The 19,996-nt window shown below is 43.7% G+C and overlaps 1 protein-coding gene across 2 annotated transcripts in view; it reads left to right on the top strand.

Annotated features, from left to right (window-relative positions):
- The window catches only part of disp3 (dispatched RND transporter family member 3), a 434,497-nt gene that overhangs the window by 388,918 nt on the left and 25,583 nt on the right, over positions 1–19,996 (top strand). The window contains exons 13-18 of one of the 2 annotated variants that reach the window (XM_052039586.1): positions 3,169–3,276; positions 5,314–5,450; positions 6,790–6,971; positions 9,838–9,968; positions 13,890–14,071; positions 14,206–14,332. In XM_052039586.1, the coding sequence (XP_051895546.1) occupies positions 3,169–3,276; positions 5,314–5,450; positions 6,790–6,971; positions 9,838–9,968; positions 13,890–14,071; positions 14,206–14,332 (867 nt within the window). The remainder of the gene's footprint in view (positions 1–3,168; positions 3,277–5,313; positions 5,451–6,789; positions 6,972–9,837; positions 9,969–13,889; positions 14,072–14,205; positions 14,333–19,996) is intronic. The other variant, XM_052039587.1, reaches the window with a different exon arrangement.

The raw sequence follows: 19,996 nt of genomic DNA, 5'->3' as shown, positions 1-19,996 counted from the left end.
ATGCCAGATTAAATCAGCCTTGATTTTATTGAATGACTTAATACATTTGATGGACCATGTGATCCCTTCCTGCTCCTCCCTCCTATGTACACAATCTCAACAAGGTTACACTCCTGTGCATTTCACAGGCAGTTCTCAAGGAAACTGGGAATGGAAATGGAGAAATTACAGGCAAAAAAAACATGTTCAACACCCTGGCACAAGGCTGGGTAGGAGTGTGAACTATGAGCAAAATGCAGAGAGGCTCCGGGTTGATTTGGACACATTGAGTGAGTGGGCAAACGCATGGCAGATGATGTATAATGTGGCTTAATGTGAGGTTATCCATTTTGATGACAAAAACAAGAAGGCCGATTATTGTCCAAATGACAATAGATTAGGAAAGGGGAAAGTGCCATGGGACTTGGTGTCCTCGCATACCAGTCAATGAAAATAAGTGTGCGGATGCAGCAGGCAACTAAGAAAACAGATGGTACAGGAATTGTGTATAGAAGCAGGGATGCCTCAGTGCAGTTGCACAAGGTGAGGCCACACCTTGAATATTGTGTGCAAGTTTGATCTCCTTATCCGAGAAAAGATGTTTTTGATGTGGAAGGAGTACAGTGAGGATTCATCAGACTGATTCCTGGGATGACAGGGCTGATGTGTAAAGAGAGGTCAGGAGCATAAGGCTTTTAAGATAAGATATCTTTATTAGTTACATGTACAGTACATCGAAACACATAGTGAAATGCATCTTTTGCATAGTGTTCTGGGGGCAGCCCGCAAGTGTCGCCACGCTTCCGGTGCCAGCATAGCATGCCCACAACTTCCTAACCCGTACGTCTTTGGAATGTGGGAGGAAACCGGAGCACCCGGAGGAAACCCACGCAGACACGGGAAGAACGTACAAACTCCTTGCAGACAGCGGCCGGAATTGAACCCAGGTCACTGGTGCTGTAATAGTGTTGTGCTAACCATTTGCTGGAATTTAGAAGAAACTGATAAAATCCTGATGGGACTGGACAGACTAGATGCAGGAGGGATATTAGCAATGGTGGGGAAGTCCAGAACCAGGAGTCACAGCAAAAGGATACAGGATAGGCCTCTTAAGAGTGGGAGAAAGAGACATTTCTTCACCCAGTGAGTGGCACCCAAAAGGTAATTGAAGCCAAATCATTAAATTCATTGAAGAAGGAATTATATGAAGTTCTGAAGGCTAAAGAGATCAAGAGAAATGGGGAGAATGGAGAAACAGGTTCCTGAATTTGGATCATCAGCCATGATCATATCAAATGGTGGAGAAGCTCAAAGGGCTGATGGCCAACTTCGTTTTATTTTCTATGCATCTGGCACTGTATATGCCGGAGAAAGGAATGGACGATTACACTGATGGATTTAGATGAGGAGAAATGGGAAGGGTCTCGGGTGAAGCGTAAATTACAGCACGTAATGATTGGGCTGGATGGCCTGTCTCTGTGCCTTGTACCGTATGGTAATTCCATGTAAACACAAGCAGCAACCAAAAGAAAACCTACAGTACCTTTTATGATCACGAAAATCTACAAGATATTCTGTAGTTAGTGAGTTACCTTTGATTTTTAATGTAGAAAACACACACACCAGGCTTAGCAAATTCCCATACACCACAGTTGCATAAGTAGGAGATAATCTGTTGCCCAGTGATACCATTTGAAGGATAAATACTGGGGAGAATTTTGGGGCTCAGCCTGGTGTTCTTCTGCAACATTGTACCATTGGGGTCTTTCCAACGGCAACCAGAGAGAAGAGGCAGGGCCTCAGTTTGGGGCTTTATCCAGAAAACAGCACCAGCACACTGCATCAATACTGCAAAAGAGCGTCAGGCTGTATTTTTGTCTTCCAGTGTCTGCAGCTGGGCTGAATGGCCAGCCCCTGTGCTGTGGAATTCTCTGCAGAAGGAAAGTCTGACTATTTTATCAGTGCAGTTGACAAAGAATGAAAAAAACTATGTAATACTGAAATTGGCATCTTTGCCAGTGACTGCTACTTAAAGAAGTTAAATTGGTTGAACCATTACAAAGAAAACAAGCATGGATTGTGATGGACTGTATCTATTATATTGACATGCTGTGAAAAAGAGATGCTTGTTACAATGATATGTTATTATCATGCAGGCTAATATATATGGTGATACTGCTCAGTACTTTTTATACCAGGGTTAGGTAACTGATTTAGATTCCACAAGAGGAAATTTTGTTTGGCTATAATGTACCAGCAACCTCACACACATAGCAGGGCGATCCCTTTCTTTACCTTTTCCAGCTGTGGGACAAAAGTTGTCTGAAAGAAACTGCTCTAGTTTTATTATAATCAGGGCATTGTTTCACTGCTGTTCCGAGAGTTACATCTTTGTGCAAAGGAACAATATTGAACAACTGTGATCATTATTTTCCCTCTCATGCTGCTTCAGTCAAATCAATTTTAATGCTATCAAAATTACAGTATAATGACTGTGCAGTGTAGCAGTCAGTTTTCCTGTATAAATTTGTAAGTTTTATTATTTGCAGATGGATGTTTTATTAGCTTTAATGTCCCTGTTCCTGGATGTTTTGGACAGACTCGTTGACTCTAGAGATCAAATAAGACTGATATATCCATTTCTAATGGTCAAAGACATGAGTCCAAGGTTTTAAATTATGACCAAACAAATGAAAGAAGTTCAGAGAAATTCTTTCATGTGAAGGCTTGCTCAGCTGGTGATAGGAGTGCAAGCAAAACTCATAACAGCTTCTAAAAAGGAGAATGGGTAAATACTTGAAAATGAAATAATGCTGGGAACAGACTGGGAAGTGAGCTCTGTTAGAGCATTAAGCAGGACCTCCCTTTCTGTTATGAATTTGTTGACGCCAACACATAGAAGATTGCAGTGGAGAGTTTTGCCCTGGAGTTACAAAAGCTGCAAAGTTATTCCTGTCACATCCTTCATCGAAGGGTCTGTGTAACGATAAGGCTATTTTTGACTTTTCTTTGAGGAGGTTGGTCTGAAGATTAGGTACCTGTGTCAGATACCTGGAATTTGGACGATGCTGTGCTGCTCAGTTCATTTCCTAATGGCGGGTGAATGGTCACTGTGAAAATCTGTCGATATTTAATTTCACAATTCTTAGTGCATTTTTGGTTTTCTAATGCTGCACTCCTCTACATTAGGTCTGTTTCAGGAGAAACCCCAGCCTCTGCTGAATAATATCCGAACCTCCTCAGATAAGAAGAAGCGAGGACAGAGACTCCCATGGAATGAAGCAAATGCAGCCCAAAGTATGAACACGGATCAGGCACCCCTGTCATTTTTATTTTGTTATCTGCATATTTGCACCTTCCCTTCTGTCAGCCTGCACTGTGAGGGTATCAGACTAACTGTCAGTAAAAATTGGCCTGAAAAGTTTGAGGCCTATATATTGTACTCCGTTCTAATGGGTCTGCAATCTAATCACAATAGTGTGGGCTTGGTCATGAACCAGCCTGTTACCCAGCTGAATTGTAGAAAAGAGGGACCTTGGAGTTCAGGTACATGGTTCCCTGAAAGAGCAGTCACAGCTAGACAGGGTCGTGAAGAAGACATTTGGCACGCTGGCCTTCATCAGTCAGGACATTAAATATATGTACAATTGTACAAGACATTGGTGAGGCCACACTTGGACTATTGTGTTCCTTTATGGTCACCCTGTTATAGGAAAGATGTTATTAAATTGGAAAGAGTGCAGAAAAGTTGTTGCCAGGACTTGAAGGACTGAGTTATAAGGAGAGATTTGACAGGCAAAGACTTTTTTCCTTGGAGCACGGGAGACTGTGGGGTGATCTTACAGAGGTGTATAAAATCAAGAGGGAAATACATAGAGTGATACATAGGGTTGGGGAATCAAGAACTGGAGGGCATAGGTTTAAGGTGAGAGGGGAAAGATTTAGTAGGAACTTGAGAGGTAACTTTTTTACACAGAGGATGGTACATATGTGGAATCAGCTGCCAGAAAAATTGGTTGAGGCAGGTACAATAACAACTTTTAAAAGACAGTTGGACAGGTACATGGATAGGAAAGGTTTAGAAGGTTATGGGGCAAACACGAGCAAATGGAACTAGCTGGGCATCTTTGTCAGCATGGACCAGTTGGGCCAAAGGGTCTGTTTCTCTGCTGTATTATGACTCTATGAATGGGCATTGAACCTTTTCAGGGAGGCGTGGGGTTAGTGGGGGGGGGGGGGAAGGGAGGGTTGTCAAAAGTTGTAAACTTAGTTGGAGCTAGGGTTAGCAATTGTGTCCATGGCCAGTTGCTGGGGGTGGGGAAAACATGTTGAGGGCAGCATAGTAGCACAGCTAGTAGAACTGCTGCCTTATAACTCCAGTGACCTGGGTTTGATCCTGACCTCGGGTGCTGCCTGTGCAGAGTTTTCACATTCTCCCTGCGACCGCTTCAGCTTCCTCCAGGTGCTCCAGTTTCCTCCCACTGCCCGGAGAGATAGGTCAATCAGCCGCTGTAAGTTATAGTGGGTGGATGAAAGAGAACCAGTTGATGGGCATATGAGAGAGGATAGGTTATGGGGAAATAAGTGAGGGGATCAGATTTATGGGGTTCCTCTGAAAGCTAGCATGGACTCAATGGGCTCCATGTTGTATGGTGATGATCAGAGCTCTCAGGTACTGCTGGTTAAGCTGTAGGAGATTGATGTGTGAGAGGGTCAGGGATTAGCCAGCCAGGAGGTTGAGGAGTTGGAATCTAACTTGGCCATGCAGAAGTGACAAGATAGGGAGGTCTCGAGATCGGGAATACCATGGAATGGAGTGCGGAGGATAGGGGGGCAAATAGAACTGCTCATACTGGGCTCTCAGTCTGGTACTGTACTACATTGGTCTAGTTGTCTAAGGAGTATTGGATGCTCCCAGGATAAAGTGGTCTAATTTTCACCCCAGTGGTCGAAAAGGAGCCCTACATAGGGAACAATGTATCTTGATGTGTGCCTGACATAGAAATTGCACGGATGGGCAGTCACACTTCCGTCAGGCAAACTCTTCCTTCTGAGGGCAGACCTTCATCACCGGGCAAACCCTCCATATGTAGGCAGGTGCTCCTCATGTGCACAGACATGGGGAAGCTCCCTCTTGGCGGGTAAGCTTTCTCTCTTCATTCTACCAACTGAGTCACACAATGATTCTATCACTGCCCCTTATAGAAATTCATCTCCAAACACTTCAAACGGCAAGGAAGATCTATGATAGCAGGACAAGCAGGGAAATTGGAGATACATGTTGAATTTTGATTCATTGCCTTTAACCCTCATTATGCTTGTTATTTTCCTCAGATGGTCTGTGGACCGTGTATATCACAAAGTATGAAGATGATGTGCAACCCACAATTTACAGATTTTCTCTGGATCCCTCTGTTCCATCGCCATGGCACCTCCTGTCTATGAGGAATGGAGAGATCCCATCATTCAAAGTAAGTTCCTGCCAAAGGGATTCTGAATTCACTAAAATTATTTCTTGGCAATGACTGCAAGAGGACAAGCCTACCTCAGACCATGTCTTCAACTGGAAATGATTTCATGAAAAGAGGGGGATGACTTCCTGGAGACAGGGTAGATATACAGAAGCTTATTGGAGAGACCATAATGTGGGGTTGTAAATATGACAGTCATTAGTAAATACAATATGGAATTCAAGAGAAGCTTTTTACTCTAAGGTTGGTTGGAATGTGGAATTTATTTACATGTCACAGCACAGAAGGAGGCTATTCAGCCCATCAAGTATATGTCGGTGCCAGAAGAGCAATCCCATCAGTCCCAATTCCCCCTCATTTCCTCGTAGCCCTGCAACTTAGTGTCTCTCTCACATGCGCAATCAACTCCCTTTGATTCTTTTTCTGTACTAAAGGGTAATTTACAGGGCTAATTAAGCAACCAGCACATCTTTGGGAGGTGGGAGGTAACCAGAGCACCCAGTGGAAACCCAGAACCTACCGTGCCATTGTGCCACCTTCATTATTACAAGGAGCAATGATAATAAATAACATACATTTGATGAGAAGCAGAACAAGTTCATGTGAAAGGGGCAGAAGATATGCTGACAGAGTTAGAGAGCATAGCCAATGCTCAAATTGATGTAAACATGAACCAGATGGGCCGAATGGTCTGTTCCTGTGCTGTAAATTCTATGCAGTTACATCATCAATATGATTTTCCCAATGAATTATAAGTCAGCAGGTTAGCACACAGTCTCATGCAGAACTGGGTATTACTGAGCAGGCAGGCCCCAAGTTCAGACTACAGTCTGCTGACAGTTGATTCCACAATTGGTCTCAAATTCTCAACAGCAGTCATGTGACTTAAGTTGGAAGGTACGTAGACATAGACATTGATTAGGAATGGCCTCTCATGGTAAAATAGCCTGCCATTTCCCTCAGTGGCATGAACTATGTCACTGGAATAGGTTACCTCAGTTTAGCTGGCAGTTATGGAGGCCTGGCCCAGTATAAACCAGTAACTGAGGATGGGAAAGTAGAAATTTTGTTGCTGAATTTCAATACATCTTGTCCTCTTTTTGACTGGTTTCTGATAAGGTTAATTCTGTCCTGAATTCTTTCTTTACACCTTCCTTTCTTTCTGTCTCACCCTTTTCCTTTAAGATCTTGTGATTGTCTTGTGATCTTGTGATCTTAAGACCCACCACGATGGCTCATTCTCCATTTTGTTTGATTGCTCTCTTCTGCAAAGCATCCTAAATTAATGCAATTTTTTTCATGTTATTGTTAACTGTTGAGCCCTCTCTCCACTTCCAAGGTTTACACAGTGCCCTACGGCAACTTCACAAAGAAGCTGACTGTGTGCTCCTCAACTGTTGGGTTGCCAAGCCCCAAGTGTCCAAGGAAGTGGATGATCACATCATTATCCTGCAATGTTAGGAAAGGCTGGAAGTTCGATTTCCATTTCTATGCATCAGCAACAGAGCAACATCACACTCAGTAAGTTGAAAGATCAGGCAAAAGCCTCATTTATTACTTGAAGCCTTGAAGATTAATATCTGCATCTTAACTTAATTTGTCCAATTGAATTCCCCAACAGAGTTATGGAACCCAGGAAGGTTAATAATTAAAATATAGATCAGCCCTGAACTTTCTGGTTTAAGGGACTGAATCGCTTACAGGGTTTGTTCCTGAGAACCGTTTGTCAGTCAGGAACAAACAACAACGGTGTTTGGGAGAGGATCAGCAGTGACGGGAGAGCGAGCAGACGTGGGAAGTGTAGCCACCACTGGCCTCACTGACTCACGGAGTGAGCTGCTCGGTGCTCGCAGCTCCCTTGGTTTAACCCCATCCCGATTATTGCTGTTCCAGTTGGGGTGGGTGGTGGGTGGGAGAGAAGGCACACAGAAATCCCCCGTTCCCACCCACAGAAGGTGCCCGCAGCAGCCAGAAAATCCATCCCATCAGATTCCCAAAAGCTCCTTCGTACGTATAGCTGTACATAGGTTGGGCGTCCGTTACCTGGGGAAGACCTGTACTCTGTTGGGTATGATGGAATCTGCTGTGTCCCTCTCTTAGTTGCGTAGCTCTTCCCAGCCCAAAGCGACGTCCATCACTTCCAACAGGAGATGATAAGGGAGACCGTAGGATCCAGCTGTTTCATCAATGCACAGACCAGTCCCCAGCAACAGCACACACTCAACACTGAGTGGCCACACTGCTTGTTCAGCTCCTCCAACATCAGGCTACCTCACGGCCAACCTCTCCAAAGCGATCCATGGGGTGATTCATTGCTGTGGGCGCCCAAGCAGAGAGCAGGATTCACTCCAGGTTCCCAGCACTAGTGTGCAGCCGGAGCAGATGGCTTTTTGAGAGTGCAGCAGGGGATATAACTGTGAGGGTTCGGACTGGAGGACCCAGGGTGTTACAATGAATCAGTGCTCTGCAGTATAACATTATGCAGGGTACCAGTGTACTTCTGTTCCTTTGTGTGAGATATTTTAAGGTGATTGAAAGATTTGATTAGAAAGAATTTAAATTAGAAAGAAGTCAGCATAGTTCTTAACACTGGAGTGTCATAGTTAGGAAGCACTTCTTCACACAATGGGTCGTGAAAATTTCAAAACTGAGATGAATGGGTTTTTACTGAGCAGGGATACAAAGGGATATGGAACTGAGCTGAGTGGATGGAATAAAAACAGAAGACGCCGGAAATATTCATCAGTGTGGAGCGAGAAAGAGAATTGAGTTTTCAGACGGGGCTGAGTGGATGGAGTTGGGCTTCAGAACAAACATGGTTTAATCAAATGACAAAACATGCCCACAGTTGTTCCCATGTTCCTGCTGTTATTTGCAAAGCATCTGGAGAAGTAAAGCCTCTGAAGAAGTAAAATGAAGACACAAGAGATTGCAGATGCTGGAATCTGGAGCAAAAAAAAACTGCTGGAGGAACTCAGCAGGTCAGGCAGCATTTGTGGAGGGAAAGGAATTGTCGACACTTCAGGTCGAAGTCCTGCATCAGGACAGTCCGGGTGCAGGGTCTCCATCTGAAACATCAACAATTCCTTTCCCCTCACAGATGCTGCTCAACCCGCTGAGTTCCTTCAGCAGTTTGTTTTTTGTTCTGTGAAGAAGTGCTGTATATAAAGTAAGGAAAATCAGTGATAACAGAGCCTCTGCCACTTTTTACATCCACTGAAGTCCAGCATGGATTAGGAATGTTGCCTCTACTTGACCGAACCATGCTTATGACCTCTGTGGAAGAAATGGGCCATTGAGTTCAACATTGAGTTTCAGACAGTTTTGTTCTGGAAACCATCCACAAAGACTTGGAATCAAGACTGGACAAAGATTACAACTAACAACATTCTGCCTATGCATAAAAAATGGATTTGAAGATGAATTCTCTTTCTGGCAGGGCAGTGTTGTATTCTACTAAAGTATCCACTTCCCATGTATTAACAGTCTCAAGGCAATTTATAATTTTATCTGGTATTTTTCCACTAGAACTGATTCCACAGAGTCGCACTCTGAAGATAACCATTCAAGAGCCCAAGCAATGTGTGGCATCACAGTTCAGCTCAATCCTATCTTTCTCCTCAATGACCCCACAATAATCCTTGCAAATAAAGGACACTGAGGTGGCCATAGTGGCTATTTGTTCTCAACTTCAACCCAGTGACTCTGCCTTCATTTGTAGCCTGCTCCCAAACACTGGCAGATGCCATCACACCCTGACCGAAAGTGACTAACTACCAACAGGGGAATAATCATCTAGAACTCTTGATCTGTGTGACTCAGCAAAGAGGCTCAGAGATATTGGAAGTTTCTGATAAAACAGAAAATGCTGGAAAATCTCAGCAGATTAGGCAGCATCAACGGAAAGAGACACAGTGGACAGTCTGTGTCTGAACTGAGAAAGAGAGAGATACAAATTAGTTTTCAGTAGGAGAGAAAGCGGGGGAGGGACATGTCAAAGAAAGGGGATGTCCATGATAGGATGAGCCCAAATGGCTTAATGGACACTACCAAATGGGCATTATACTTCACAGTCGCTGAAAGCTTAAGCCAACGTGAGATCAAATCAACAACCAACTTCAACATCTGCATTTCTTCTAGCGAAAATACAAATATATCCACACCAATCAACAGTGTGGTGAAAGAGCTATTATCTAATTAAAAAAGATAGAAGAGAATATTTCCTTTGTTGCACCACAGGAATTCTCTGTTTTGACCAAGTCTATTGGTGCCTTATTGAAGAGTTAAACAAGATAATTGCAGTACAAAGCAGTCATTTCATCTCCTGAAATTAAATATTTGAATAGATTCCAAGTTAGTCTCTCAGTTTAACTTCTGATTCCTGTAGGAAGCTGTACTATGCCCAGCTGAGGAAGGCTCCCTATCACAGTCGGATCTGCCTGGCACCTCCTGGCTGTATTCTTAGTGGAGGACCCAATGGCCCCAATCAAGGGTATTTCTACGTCCCCTACAAGAAAGGTAGGTTGAACATCAGGTAGAGGAGTACCTTGCCTTTTCAGCAGGACGGATGAAGTATTGGATTAAAGGAAGGTCCAAGATGCTTGTATTTGAAGTACTGAAGCCAGACTTAAAAGTATATATTTCACTATTAAATTAGAATCAAAAAACTGCAGATGCTGGAAATCTGAAATAAAATCAGAAAATGCTAGATATCCTCAGCAAGTCAGGCAGCATCTGTGAAAAAATACTTCAGGTTGAAGATCCCTTGTCAGAACTGAGAAAGAGAAAACAATAAGTTAGTTTTAACTGCAGAGGTGGGGGAGGAATAGACTGGACACAGGGAATATTCCTTCGAGGGTAAATCCAGGATTGGTTTGGGATAAGCTGTAGATGAAGTCATTTGGTCAATAATATGATGAGGGGAGTTAGAGAGAGAGAGCGAGTGGGAGAATGTACAAGTTGCGAAATGAGGGCAGTTTAAGAGAAAGAACATCAGCTCTTTATTGAAGACAAGAAGGGATACAGAAGCCACTGCAGGTGAATAAGGCAAAACAGGACAGGCAAAGATGCTGTCAGAAAGGGAAGCATAATTACTTCAAGGTTAGCATTCGTGGAAGAGAAGTGGCAATCAGTCAATAAATGAAATGTTTTTAAAAACTGCAGATGCTGGAAATGTAGAAATACTCCACAATCTCTGTTTGTCCGCAGCCCTGTCACTCCTCAGACACCAGAGATTGTCTCTGGTGCATTTTGCTGTTCCAGAGATTGTCTGTTTGACACCCAGAGTGTGCCATTTCGATAATCTCAGTAATTGTAGTTTCTGAGTTGTGTCAACAATCTCTGTAAGCATGATGCAGACAGGAGCAAAAAAGGTCAAGATTCTCATTTCTGACAACATTTCAATGACCATTTTTAGCCAAAATGTGTGTTAGATGAGCAACCTGATCTGGCACAGCTCCTATTCTTGAATAGCTTACATTTGCTGCCTTCATTATCAATTGAAAAATTGATGCAGGGATTGGGTGGTAAAGGTCACAGATTGGTTGGTAAAGGGAACTACCAGTCAGATAATGGATCTCCCTGCCCATAGCTCCAATCATCAGAATGAGCAAAGAGCAATCCCTGACATGTCAGGGTCAGGTACAGTGACATGAACTCACTGTGTAATGTTAAGAAATTTATATAGTCATAGAACAATATAGCATGGATACAGGCCCTTCAGCCCAATGAGTCCATGCTGACTCGTCCACGCTAGTCCCAATTTCCTGTGTTCAGCCCATATCCTTCTAAGCTCCACCCCTCCATGTACCTATCCAAGTGCTTCTTAAATGTACCTGCCTCACCCACTTCCACTGGCAGCTCTTTCCATGTGTGAAAAAGTTGCCCCTCAGGTCCCTTTTAAATCTTTCCCCTCACACCCTAAACCTATGCCCCCTAGTTTTGGGCTCCCCTACCCTGGGGAAAAGACTGTTACCGTCCACCTTATCTATGCCTCTCATAATTTTAAACCTTTCTCTAAGGTCACCCCTCATTCTCCTAAGTTCTGAGGAATAAAGACCCAGCCTGGCCAACCTCTCCCTATAACTCAGGCCTTCTAGTCCTGGCAACGTCCTCATAAATCTTTTCCGCACTCTTTCCAGTTTAACCACATCTTTCCTGTAACAGGGTGACCAAAACTGTACGCGGTGCTCCAAGTGCGGCCTCACCAATGACTTGTACAACTGCAACATAATGTCCCAACTCCTATACTCGGTGCCCTGGCTGACGAAGGCCAGCCTACTAAACGCTTTTTTCACCATCCTGTCTACCTGTGATGCCGCTTTCAACGAACTACGCACTTGTACTCCTAGGTCCCTCTGTTCCATTACACTCCCTAGTAGCCTACTATTCACAGTATAAGTCCTACACTGGTTTGAGTTACAAACAATGAGCCAAATTAAACCATGGGTTCTGAGGAAATACTTGCAATACTTTAAGAAAAGAAGCAAAATATACAGGGAATTTTGTAAATGTGCTTAAAACTGGAACTTTGAAAAGGGGAAAAATACAGAAGGGGGCATCGATCTAATATTATAAACAGGGGGAGAATTTCCTGAGTATCCGTGAGGAATTCTCAGGCAAGATCAAGATTATAACATCCTTACCTTTCCATCCAGCCTTGTTCCCTTCGAATTCTCAACATGCTTCGGCCCCTTGGCAGCTTCCACATGAAAGGTGATGATTCCCTATTCCACCTCATTTACTGACCCCAAGGGACCGAAGAGTGAATCGTCTTTCAACGCCCCAAAAGCTTTTCAACATGGCACAAAACACCATTCCCCACCTGCCTGAATGAGTACAGCTCTAACAACTCTCAAGAAACCTGTCACCATCCAAGATAAAGCAGCCCATACAATTGGTACCTCATCCGCCACCCTAACTATTTGCTCCCTTCCCCACCGTCACACAAGGTGCCCTGCAGCTGCTCACCAAAGCAGCTCCCAATCCTGTCACTAAATGGACAAGTGCTTCGGGCACATGGGAACACCATCGCCCTCAAAGGTTGGTTCCCCTCAAGCCACATTGCTTCATCATCACTGGGTCTAAATCCTGGAACTTCCTCCTCAATATCACTGTGGGAATACTTTCATTCAAAGGACTGCTGCAGTTCATAAGACTGTTCACCGCCAGTCTCAATGGCAATTAGGGATAGGCAATAAATGCTGGCCTCAGTAACAATGGCCCTGATTCCCAGAAATGAATAAATGGCTGGAGCTACCCCCTGCCATTACTCACTGCCACTAATATTCTTGGTTCCTCTTCCAATCTAAGAGTACATTGAACAAGCTGGGAATTCCCTGAAGGAGACGAGAGACAATTGTTTAGGTTTCTGTAATCCCAATACGACTTGACTACAGAGGAGTAGATTAAATATTGAGGATGGAGAATAGTGAGAAACAGACATGGGGATTAAGAGTGACACGTAAAACACTTTTGAATTACGTCTGTGGACCATCATTAGTGCAGAAGGTCTGGAGGTATGCCTGAGAATATTGCAGTAAGCTTGCTATGACTACTTGGAGACAAGTCTATTGCCCAAGGACCAGTAGCGTGAAGGAAAATCAAATGAAAGAAAATTCCTTTCTTAACAAATAAGAAGAGGCAATCTTCATGGACGGCACAACATGGTGGGCCGAAGGGCCTGTTTTGTGCTGTATGGTTCTATGGTTCTTCTCTCAGAGGGTGTTGAAGTGTTGAACCTCTGGAATTCTCTGTCCCCAAGGGTGGTAGAGGGCAGCTCATTAAATATAGTTAAGGTGGAGATAGATAAATATGTGAAAGATCAAGGAATTCATGGTTATAGGGAAATGGCACAGTTGAACTGGAACTGGAGGAGCTGAGACCAGCATGATCATATTGAATTGTTATTGGTATTGGTTGGTATTGGTTTATTATTGTCACTTGTACAAAGGTACAGTGAAAAACTTGTCTTGCATACTGATCGTACAGGTCAATTCATTACACAGTGCAGTTACATTGAGGTAGTACAGGTAAAAACAATAACAGTACAGAGTAAAGTGTCACAGCTACAAAGAAAGTGCAGTGCAATAAGGTGCAAGGTCACAACAAGGTAGATTGTGAGGTCAGAGTCCATCTCATCGTATAAGGAACCATTCAATAGTCTTATCATAGTGGGGTAGAAGCTGTCCTTAAGCCTGGTGGTACGTGCCCTCAGGCTCCTGTACCTTCAACCTGATGGGAGAGGAGAGAAGAGAGAATGACCCGGGTGGGTGGGGTCTTTGATTATGAGGCAGACTTGATGGCCCCAATGGCCTTTTCCTGTTCCTGTGTACTTGTGTTCTTGTACTTCACACAAAATGATGTTTAACGTCTGTAGAATATTTGTTTCATTAATACAAAATTTTCCATGTCCACATTTAACAATGTGTTCTTACTTAGCTTTCTCTGTATCCAATGTTGAAGAGACCCCAACTTTTGACTTCAACCCCTGCATGAATGACGGTTGCGGAAAACCAGCTGTCCGCCCTTTGGTGGACACGGGAGCCATGGTCTTCGTTGTCTTTGGGATTCTGGGAGTGAATCGCACACGGAAACAGGATAACCATGTGATAGGAGATATGGTACATAACTGCCTTTCTGTCACTTCTATTCAGTGTGCGTTGTAGTCTTCTATCTCTTTTTTATCTCTATGGCTTAATTTTGCAATGAGACAGGTTTCTTTTTCACCTGTTTCTCTCTCTTTCTCTCCTGAAAGGGCAGTGTCATCTATGATGAGAGCTTCGACCTGTTCCAAGAAATTGGGAATCTGTGTAAGATTTGCAAGGCCATTGGCAGTAACCCAGAGCTGGTGAAGCCAGGAGGAGCTCAATGTTTACCTTCTGGTAAGAGAAGAATGCATTCACAGCCAATCGCTACCCTGTGTATGACTCAGCTGGGGCAGCTTATTGGTGCAGCACACAACCAGTCTATAAAATAACTGAACAGTGCAGGAGATTAATGGACCTGTGGACATGGAAAATGGGGAGCCCCAATAATAGAGAACGGATCTGATCAGGATATCATGGCAGCTATGGTTGGGGCAGTCTCGATGAACCAGCTCACCTTCTTTCTGCATGCTGATTTGATAGGGACACAAGAGACTGTAGATGTTGGAATCTGGAGCAACAAGCAAAATGCTGGAGAAACTCAGCGGGTCAGACAACATCTGTGGAGGGAAATGGACAGTTGACGTTTTGGGTCGAGACCCTTCATCTGGAGCAGATAAAAGGTTTCGACCCGAAACGCCGACTGTCAATTTCCCTCCATAGATGCTGCCTGACCCACTGAGTTCCTCCAGTAGCTTGCTTGTTGCTGATTTGACATGTTCATAATCTGTTCATCCCTTCCTACCCCATCTATTTCTCTTTTGTATCGCTCCTTCCTCTGTTTTTCTGTCAGTGAAACCCAGAAACTGAGAGCAGCAGAGAGAACCTGCGGCCAAGTTATTTTCAGCAATTTGTCACAACTTTACAACCAGTTTGCTACTATATCGATCTTAATATGTATGCCCTGAAACTGTAATCATGCAAAACACATTGAATGCACAGTTTCGTGTAGTTTTTCAATTAAGCAAATTCATCCAATGAAGAATATGAATTGTAGAGGTAATAACTTTGTACAGTTCAATAATCAGGACACAGTCTGAACTACTGAGTTTTGATACTCCTTTGAGATGGGGTTAAAGCCATAGAGATTGTGAGCCACAGGTTTCCCTGGAATGGGAATCTATAGGATGTGAGGCAGGCAAAGATTCAGTAGAAATTTTTACAATTCTGAAGGGTTTGGTGATGAAACCAGACCATTTTTTGCAGTGGGTGTTTGAGCTATCAATTTAAAATTCTAGTTCAAAGTGGAGAGAGGTTAAGCCATTGAAATTTGCATTTCTGTTTGTGAAAAGTTTGAGACCCCTGTCTCACACCATGTAAATAGGAAACAGAGGTTGGATGACCTTGAGTTCTCCATGAGTAGGAAAAGGGAGGCTAGCCACTCCAGCATTGGAATGACCAAGACTAAATGTTATGGAGACATCGAGTCATGCAACACAGACCATTCGGCCCACTGAGTCTGTGCAAACCATCAACCACCCATTTTCTCTGATCCCATTTTATTTTCCTCACATTCCCATCAATTCCTCCCACATTGTACCACTCAGATACGCATCGGGAGCAAGTTACAGTGACCAGTTAACCTGCCAACTCACTTGTCTTTGGAATGTGGGAGGAAACCAGAGCACCTGGGAAAAGCCACAGTGTCACAGAGAGAATGTGCAAACTCCACACAGACAGCACCTGAAGTCAGGACTGAACCCGGCAAAAGCATGTGAATGACGTTTTCAGCTGCAGATGAGCTGAGGCAGGTGCTGTGTCAGGAGAGATTATAGTCGTGGAGATGGTCCTAGTGACGGCAGGACTGTGTGGTCCAATTGTGATCAACGATGATCTCAATGATATATTACAAATAGTTCAATTGAGTGCCAGACTTATGCAAGGGAAAGTGACCAGGGAAGGGAACTGGTGATCAATGGGTTTGTTTGAAGAAATATTTTTGTCCATTCAATACACAGTGTCTAGATGAACACCTACGATGCGGAAAAATGTGCGGAAGGGATCAGGAAGGGAGAGGTAAGGAAAAGTTGCATATTATTAGGGAAGTGACATCAGCAAAGGGTGAATCACGGCGGGAAGTGCATGGTACAATTTTTCAGAAATCAGTATATCACCAGGAAATGAGCAAACATTGCAAACCATGCACAAAGCCTCACTTTATGCACTATTCACCCAAAAAACTTAGTGCAACTGAATTTTCTCCATCTAAATTTCTGAGCAGACAGCTGCCGAAGGGATTAGGAGGGAAGCTGAGTGTGGATAGGTCTGAAGGTGCAGGGCAAGATGAGTTTGGAGGGCGTGAGAGGTGATAGAAGAGAAACTGCATGGAGAAATGGAGCTGAGGGTAGAAAAGATACTGGAAGTTTTGCACTCTAAGCTAAGGGAAGAGGCTGACCTTAGTAACAAAGAAGTCCTGGAATGCTCATTTCTGGAGGTGGATGTGGAGCGGACACTGGGAGAGAGGTTCAAAAAGAGCCAAGAGTTTGCAATTGATTAGGTCTTGCTTTGCTCCAGATTATTGGCCTCCTGTCCTTTGGCCGTGTCATTTGTTCTAGTGTGGCCCCGGGCAGTCTTCCGCTGGGAGCCCAGCTCCTGCCACCTCCGAGTGGCTTTGGCAATCATTAAGGCCCTACCCCAGGCTCATATCTCTGATACTGGCAAATGTTGAATAACATCAGACACACATTAAAAATAAAAATATCGTTTTAAAAATTTATTTTTCATTTCAAACACTGAAAGGGTACACTAAAAGTCAATTTAGATAATTAAAAATCAGTTAAATAATAAAAAAGTAATTACTTGCCTTTCTCCCAGCGGCCAATTCCTCCCGTTCATTAAAATGGGGCTGTACTTGCAACAGATTTAGACCAACAGGCAGGCTTTCCAACCTGAGGGATGGGAAGCCTGTGGAGAATCAAGCTACAAGCTGCTGGAGGAACGCAGTGGGTCAGGCAGCATCTGTAGACAGTCGACATTTCAGGTCAGGACCCTTCATCTGGACCGAGTGCCTCAACCCAAAATGTCGAACGTCCGTTTCCCTCCACAGACGCTGCCTGACCTCCTGAGTTCCTCCAGCAGCTCATTTCTTGCTCCAGATTCCAGCATCTGCAGTCTCTTGTATCTCCAAAGATCAAACTACTCCTGGGGCATCCACTGCCGATGAAAAGCAATCTAGCGCTAGAAGCCGGGACTTCCTCAGAGATAGCCGGAAAAGCTCTGGGCATTAGTGCTGTCATTGGGTTGACAGATCTATGAGGATGACCCTGGAGTGGTAACCAGTATTAATGGACAGTAGTGATTCACATGGTCCAGCAGACTTCATGGTTAAAGACTGAAGCGGCTGTCAAGCGAATCAATTAAAATCAATGTCCCTTGGAGTTAAGGGAGCAGCAAATAAGGTATCTTTTTTAGTCACATGTACATCAAAACACACAGTGAAATACATCTTTTTGCGTAGAGTGTTCTGCGGGCAGCCCACAAGTGTCGCCACGCTTCCGGCACCAACATAGAATGCCCACAACTTCCTAACCCGTACTTCCTAACCCGTACGTCTTTGGAAAGTGGGAGGAAACTGGAGCACCTGGAGGAAACCCATGCAGACACGGGGAGAACGTACAAACTCCTTACAGACAGCTGCCGGAATTGAACCCGGGTCGCTGGCGCTGTAAAGCGTTACGTTAACCACTGCACTACTGTACCTGTTGTGAGTACTGGTTTGAGTACTCATGTTGCATGTGAGTAATGGTTTGAATGAGGACCACGGTGTTAAAGGTGGAAACAAGAACTTGTTTGAGCAGATCGATAGGTGCAATGAAACAGCAAACAGAGAACCAAACGTCAGACAGCTGAGATTCTGGAAGGAGTGATGCAAATTAATGGGAGTAAGTTTCTTCAGGAATTGAGGGAAAGTTCAGATGGCACAGTGGCACAGCTAGTAGAGCTGCAGCCTCACAGCTCCGGTGACCTGGGTTCAATCCTGACCTCTGGCACTGACTGGATGGAGTTTTCACATTCTTCCTGTGAGCTGGTGGGTTTCCTCCGGGTGCTAAAGCTTCTTCCCACATCCCAAAGGTGTGCAGCTTGGCAGGTTAATTATCCACTGCCAATTGTCACCAGGGTGTTGCTCAGGGGCAAAATGTGGGGAGGAGTTGATGGGAATGTTGGAGAATAGATTATTGGGAAAATTAGTGGTGAATGGGATTGCCGTGTGAGCTGGTATTGATGGGCTCAATGAGCCAAAGTAGCTTCCTTCTATGTCGTAAGGAAGTGTGGTAAGGTTGAGAGAGGGATGTGGGTAGAGAGTGAGACACAGAAGTGATGAGAGATGGGCCTGTCTGATAGAGACAGAAGCAGGGAAGCCACGGGGTCAGCATGGTGGCCAAGAATGTGGTTACAAGAGGGAGATCTCCACCATCGGATTTCTGAATGACCCATGAACATTGCCTCATTATTCCTTTATTTTTTTCACTATTTATTTATTTTTGTAATTTATATATTTTTATGTCTTTGCACTGTACTGGTGCCGCAAAACAACAAATTTCACGTCATATGTCAGTGATAATAATTCTGAAGACCAGAAGGCAGTGAGCTCAATGGAACAGAGAGCAAGGTGAATTGGCATGGAGATCATCATGAACTTACATCCTTTACATTTTACAATGAAACTTACAACAAACTAAGAGAGGAATTTTATTTTTTCTACAAAAGTTTGGAATGGAAACATTATTAATTTCTTACTTAATAACCTAGAAGGTTTATTGCAGACTTTGTGTGCGCTATGTGATGCTTTTTCATCGAAAAACCAACCACAGAACTGGCTTTGCCCTAATGCTTGTCGCATCTGCATGAAGTTCTCGCCATGTGTATGGTGGACATGGCTGGACTCCAATTGCATGAACTTCACTTGCACGCACATGGCCAGCAGATGGCTCTCACTCTGCACCTCCTCCCCTCCAGCACCCTACTCATCCCACATGGCTGCATCCAGTGCATGGAATGCAATTTTTTTATTGCAAACTCTTTCCTTGGTTCCCATTGATGTTTAAAGTGCAGATCCATTTTGGAAGCTGTGATTGACCATTTGTTTTCATCGTTAATAATTGGATTATTGTATGATAGGGCATCAGCCTTAGCAGCAAACAAGTTTATTACATCCTCGAACTGGAATAAAATGCACAAGCAATAAATTGCTGTTTGGCACGTAGCTGTATTGATTGGAGGCTGCTGGAGTTTCACGCTTCTGTCAGCATTAAAATTGATTGATTCCTAGGCGTTTTAACAAGGTCACTTAGACAACTTCCCAGAATCAGTTTCACTGGGAGTATTTAGTCAGGATGTGGTGAGTGAACTTTTCTTCTAAAATAAAAATCTTTAAGCATCCTGACTGCATAAAAGCCCAAAGTAGATTTTCAAAGCATTTGACAGCTGCTTTGAATAAATGCCTCAGGATAAACAGCAGTTTCAGGCAGTATTCACATTAATGATGGGTCGAATGAGCTATGAACAGAGGTCACCTATTCACCAATATCCTTGTAATTGCTTCATACATTTTCCTTCACCGGCAGCAATGCATTCACTTTAATTGCTCAGATTCAATCACTGCAAATCTTTGAGTAAAATAGGCATTCACTTTGCAGTCATTTTTAACAAGAATATAGGCTCCATGTGATGTATAGATCTTTTTTATCCGAAAAGAAAGACAAATTTCAATTGCACCTTTCACAATCTTAGGTCATCCAAAAGTGCTTTACAGACAGAGAAGTGTATTTGAAGTGTGCATTCAAAAGTAGGAAACACAGCAGCATATTTGTGCGCAGACGGAGGTGATAAATAGTCATGTTAGTGACATGATGGCCTGCTTTTAGTGAAGTTGGTTGAAGAATAAGTATTTACCATGACATC

The sequence above is a fragment of the Pristis pectinata genome, chromosome 26 (genome assembly GCF_009764475.1).
Source record: "Pristis pectinata isolate sPriPec2 chromosome 26, sPriPec2.1.pri, whole genome shotgun sequence".
NCBI classification, from domain to species: Eukaryota; Metazoa; Chordata; class Chondrichthyes; order Rhinopristiformes; family Pristidae; genus Pristis; species Pristis pectinata.
The sequence above is the reverse complement of the archived record's forward strand: the minus strand, read 5'-3'. Positions and strand labels throughout refer to the sequence as shown.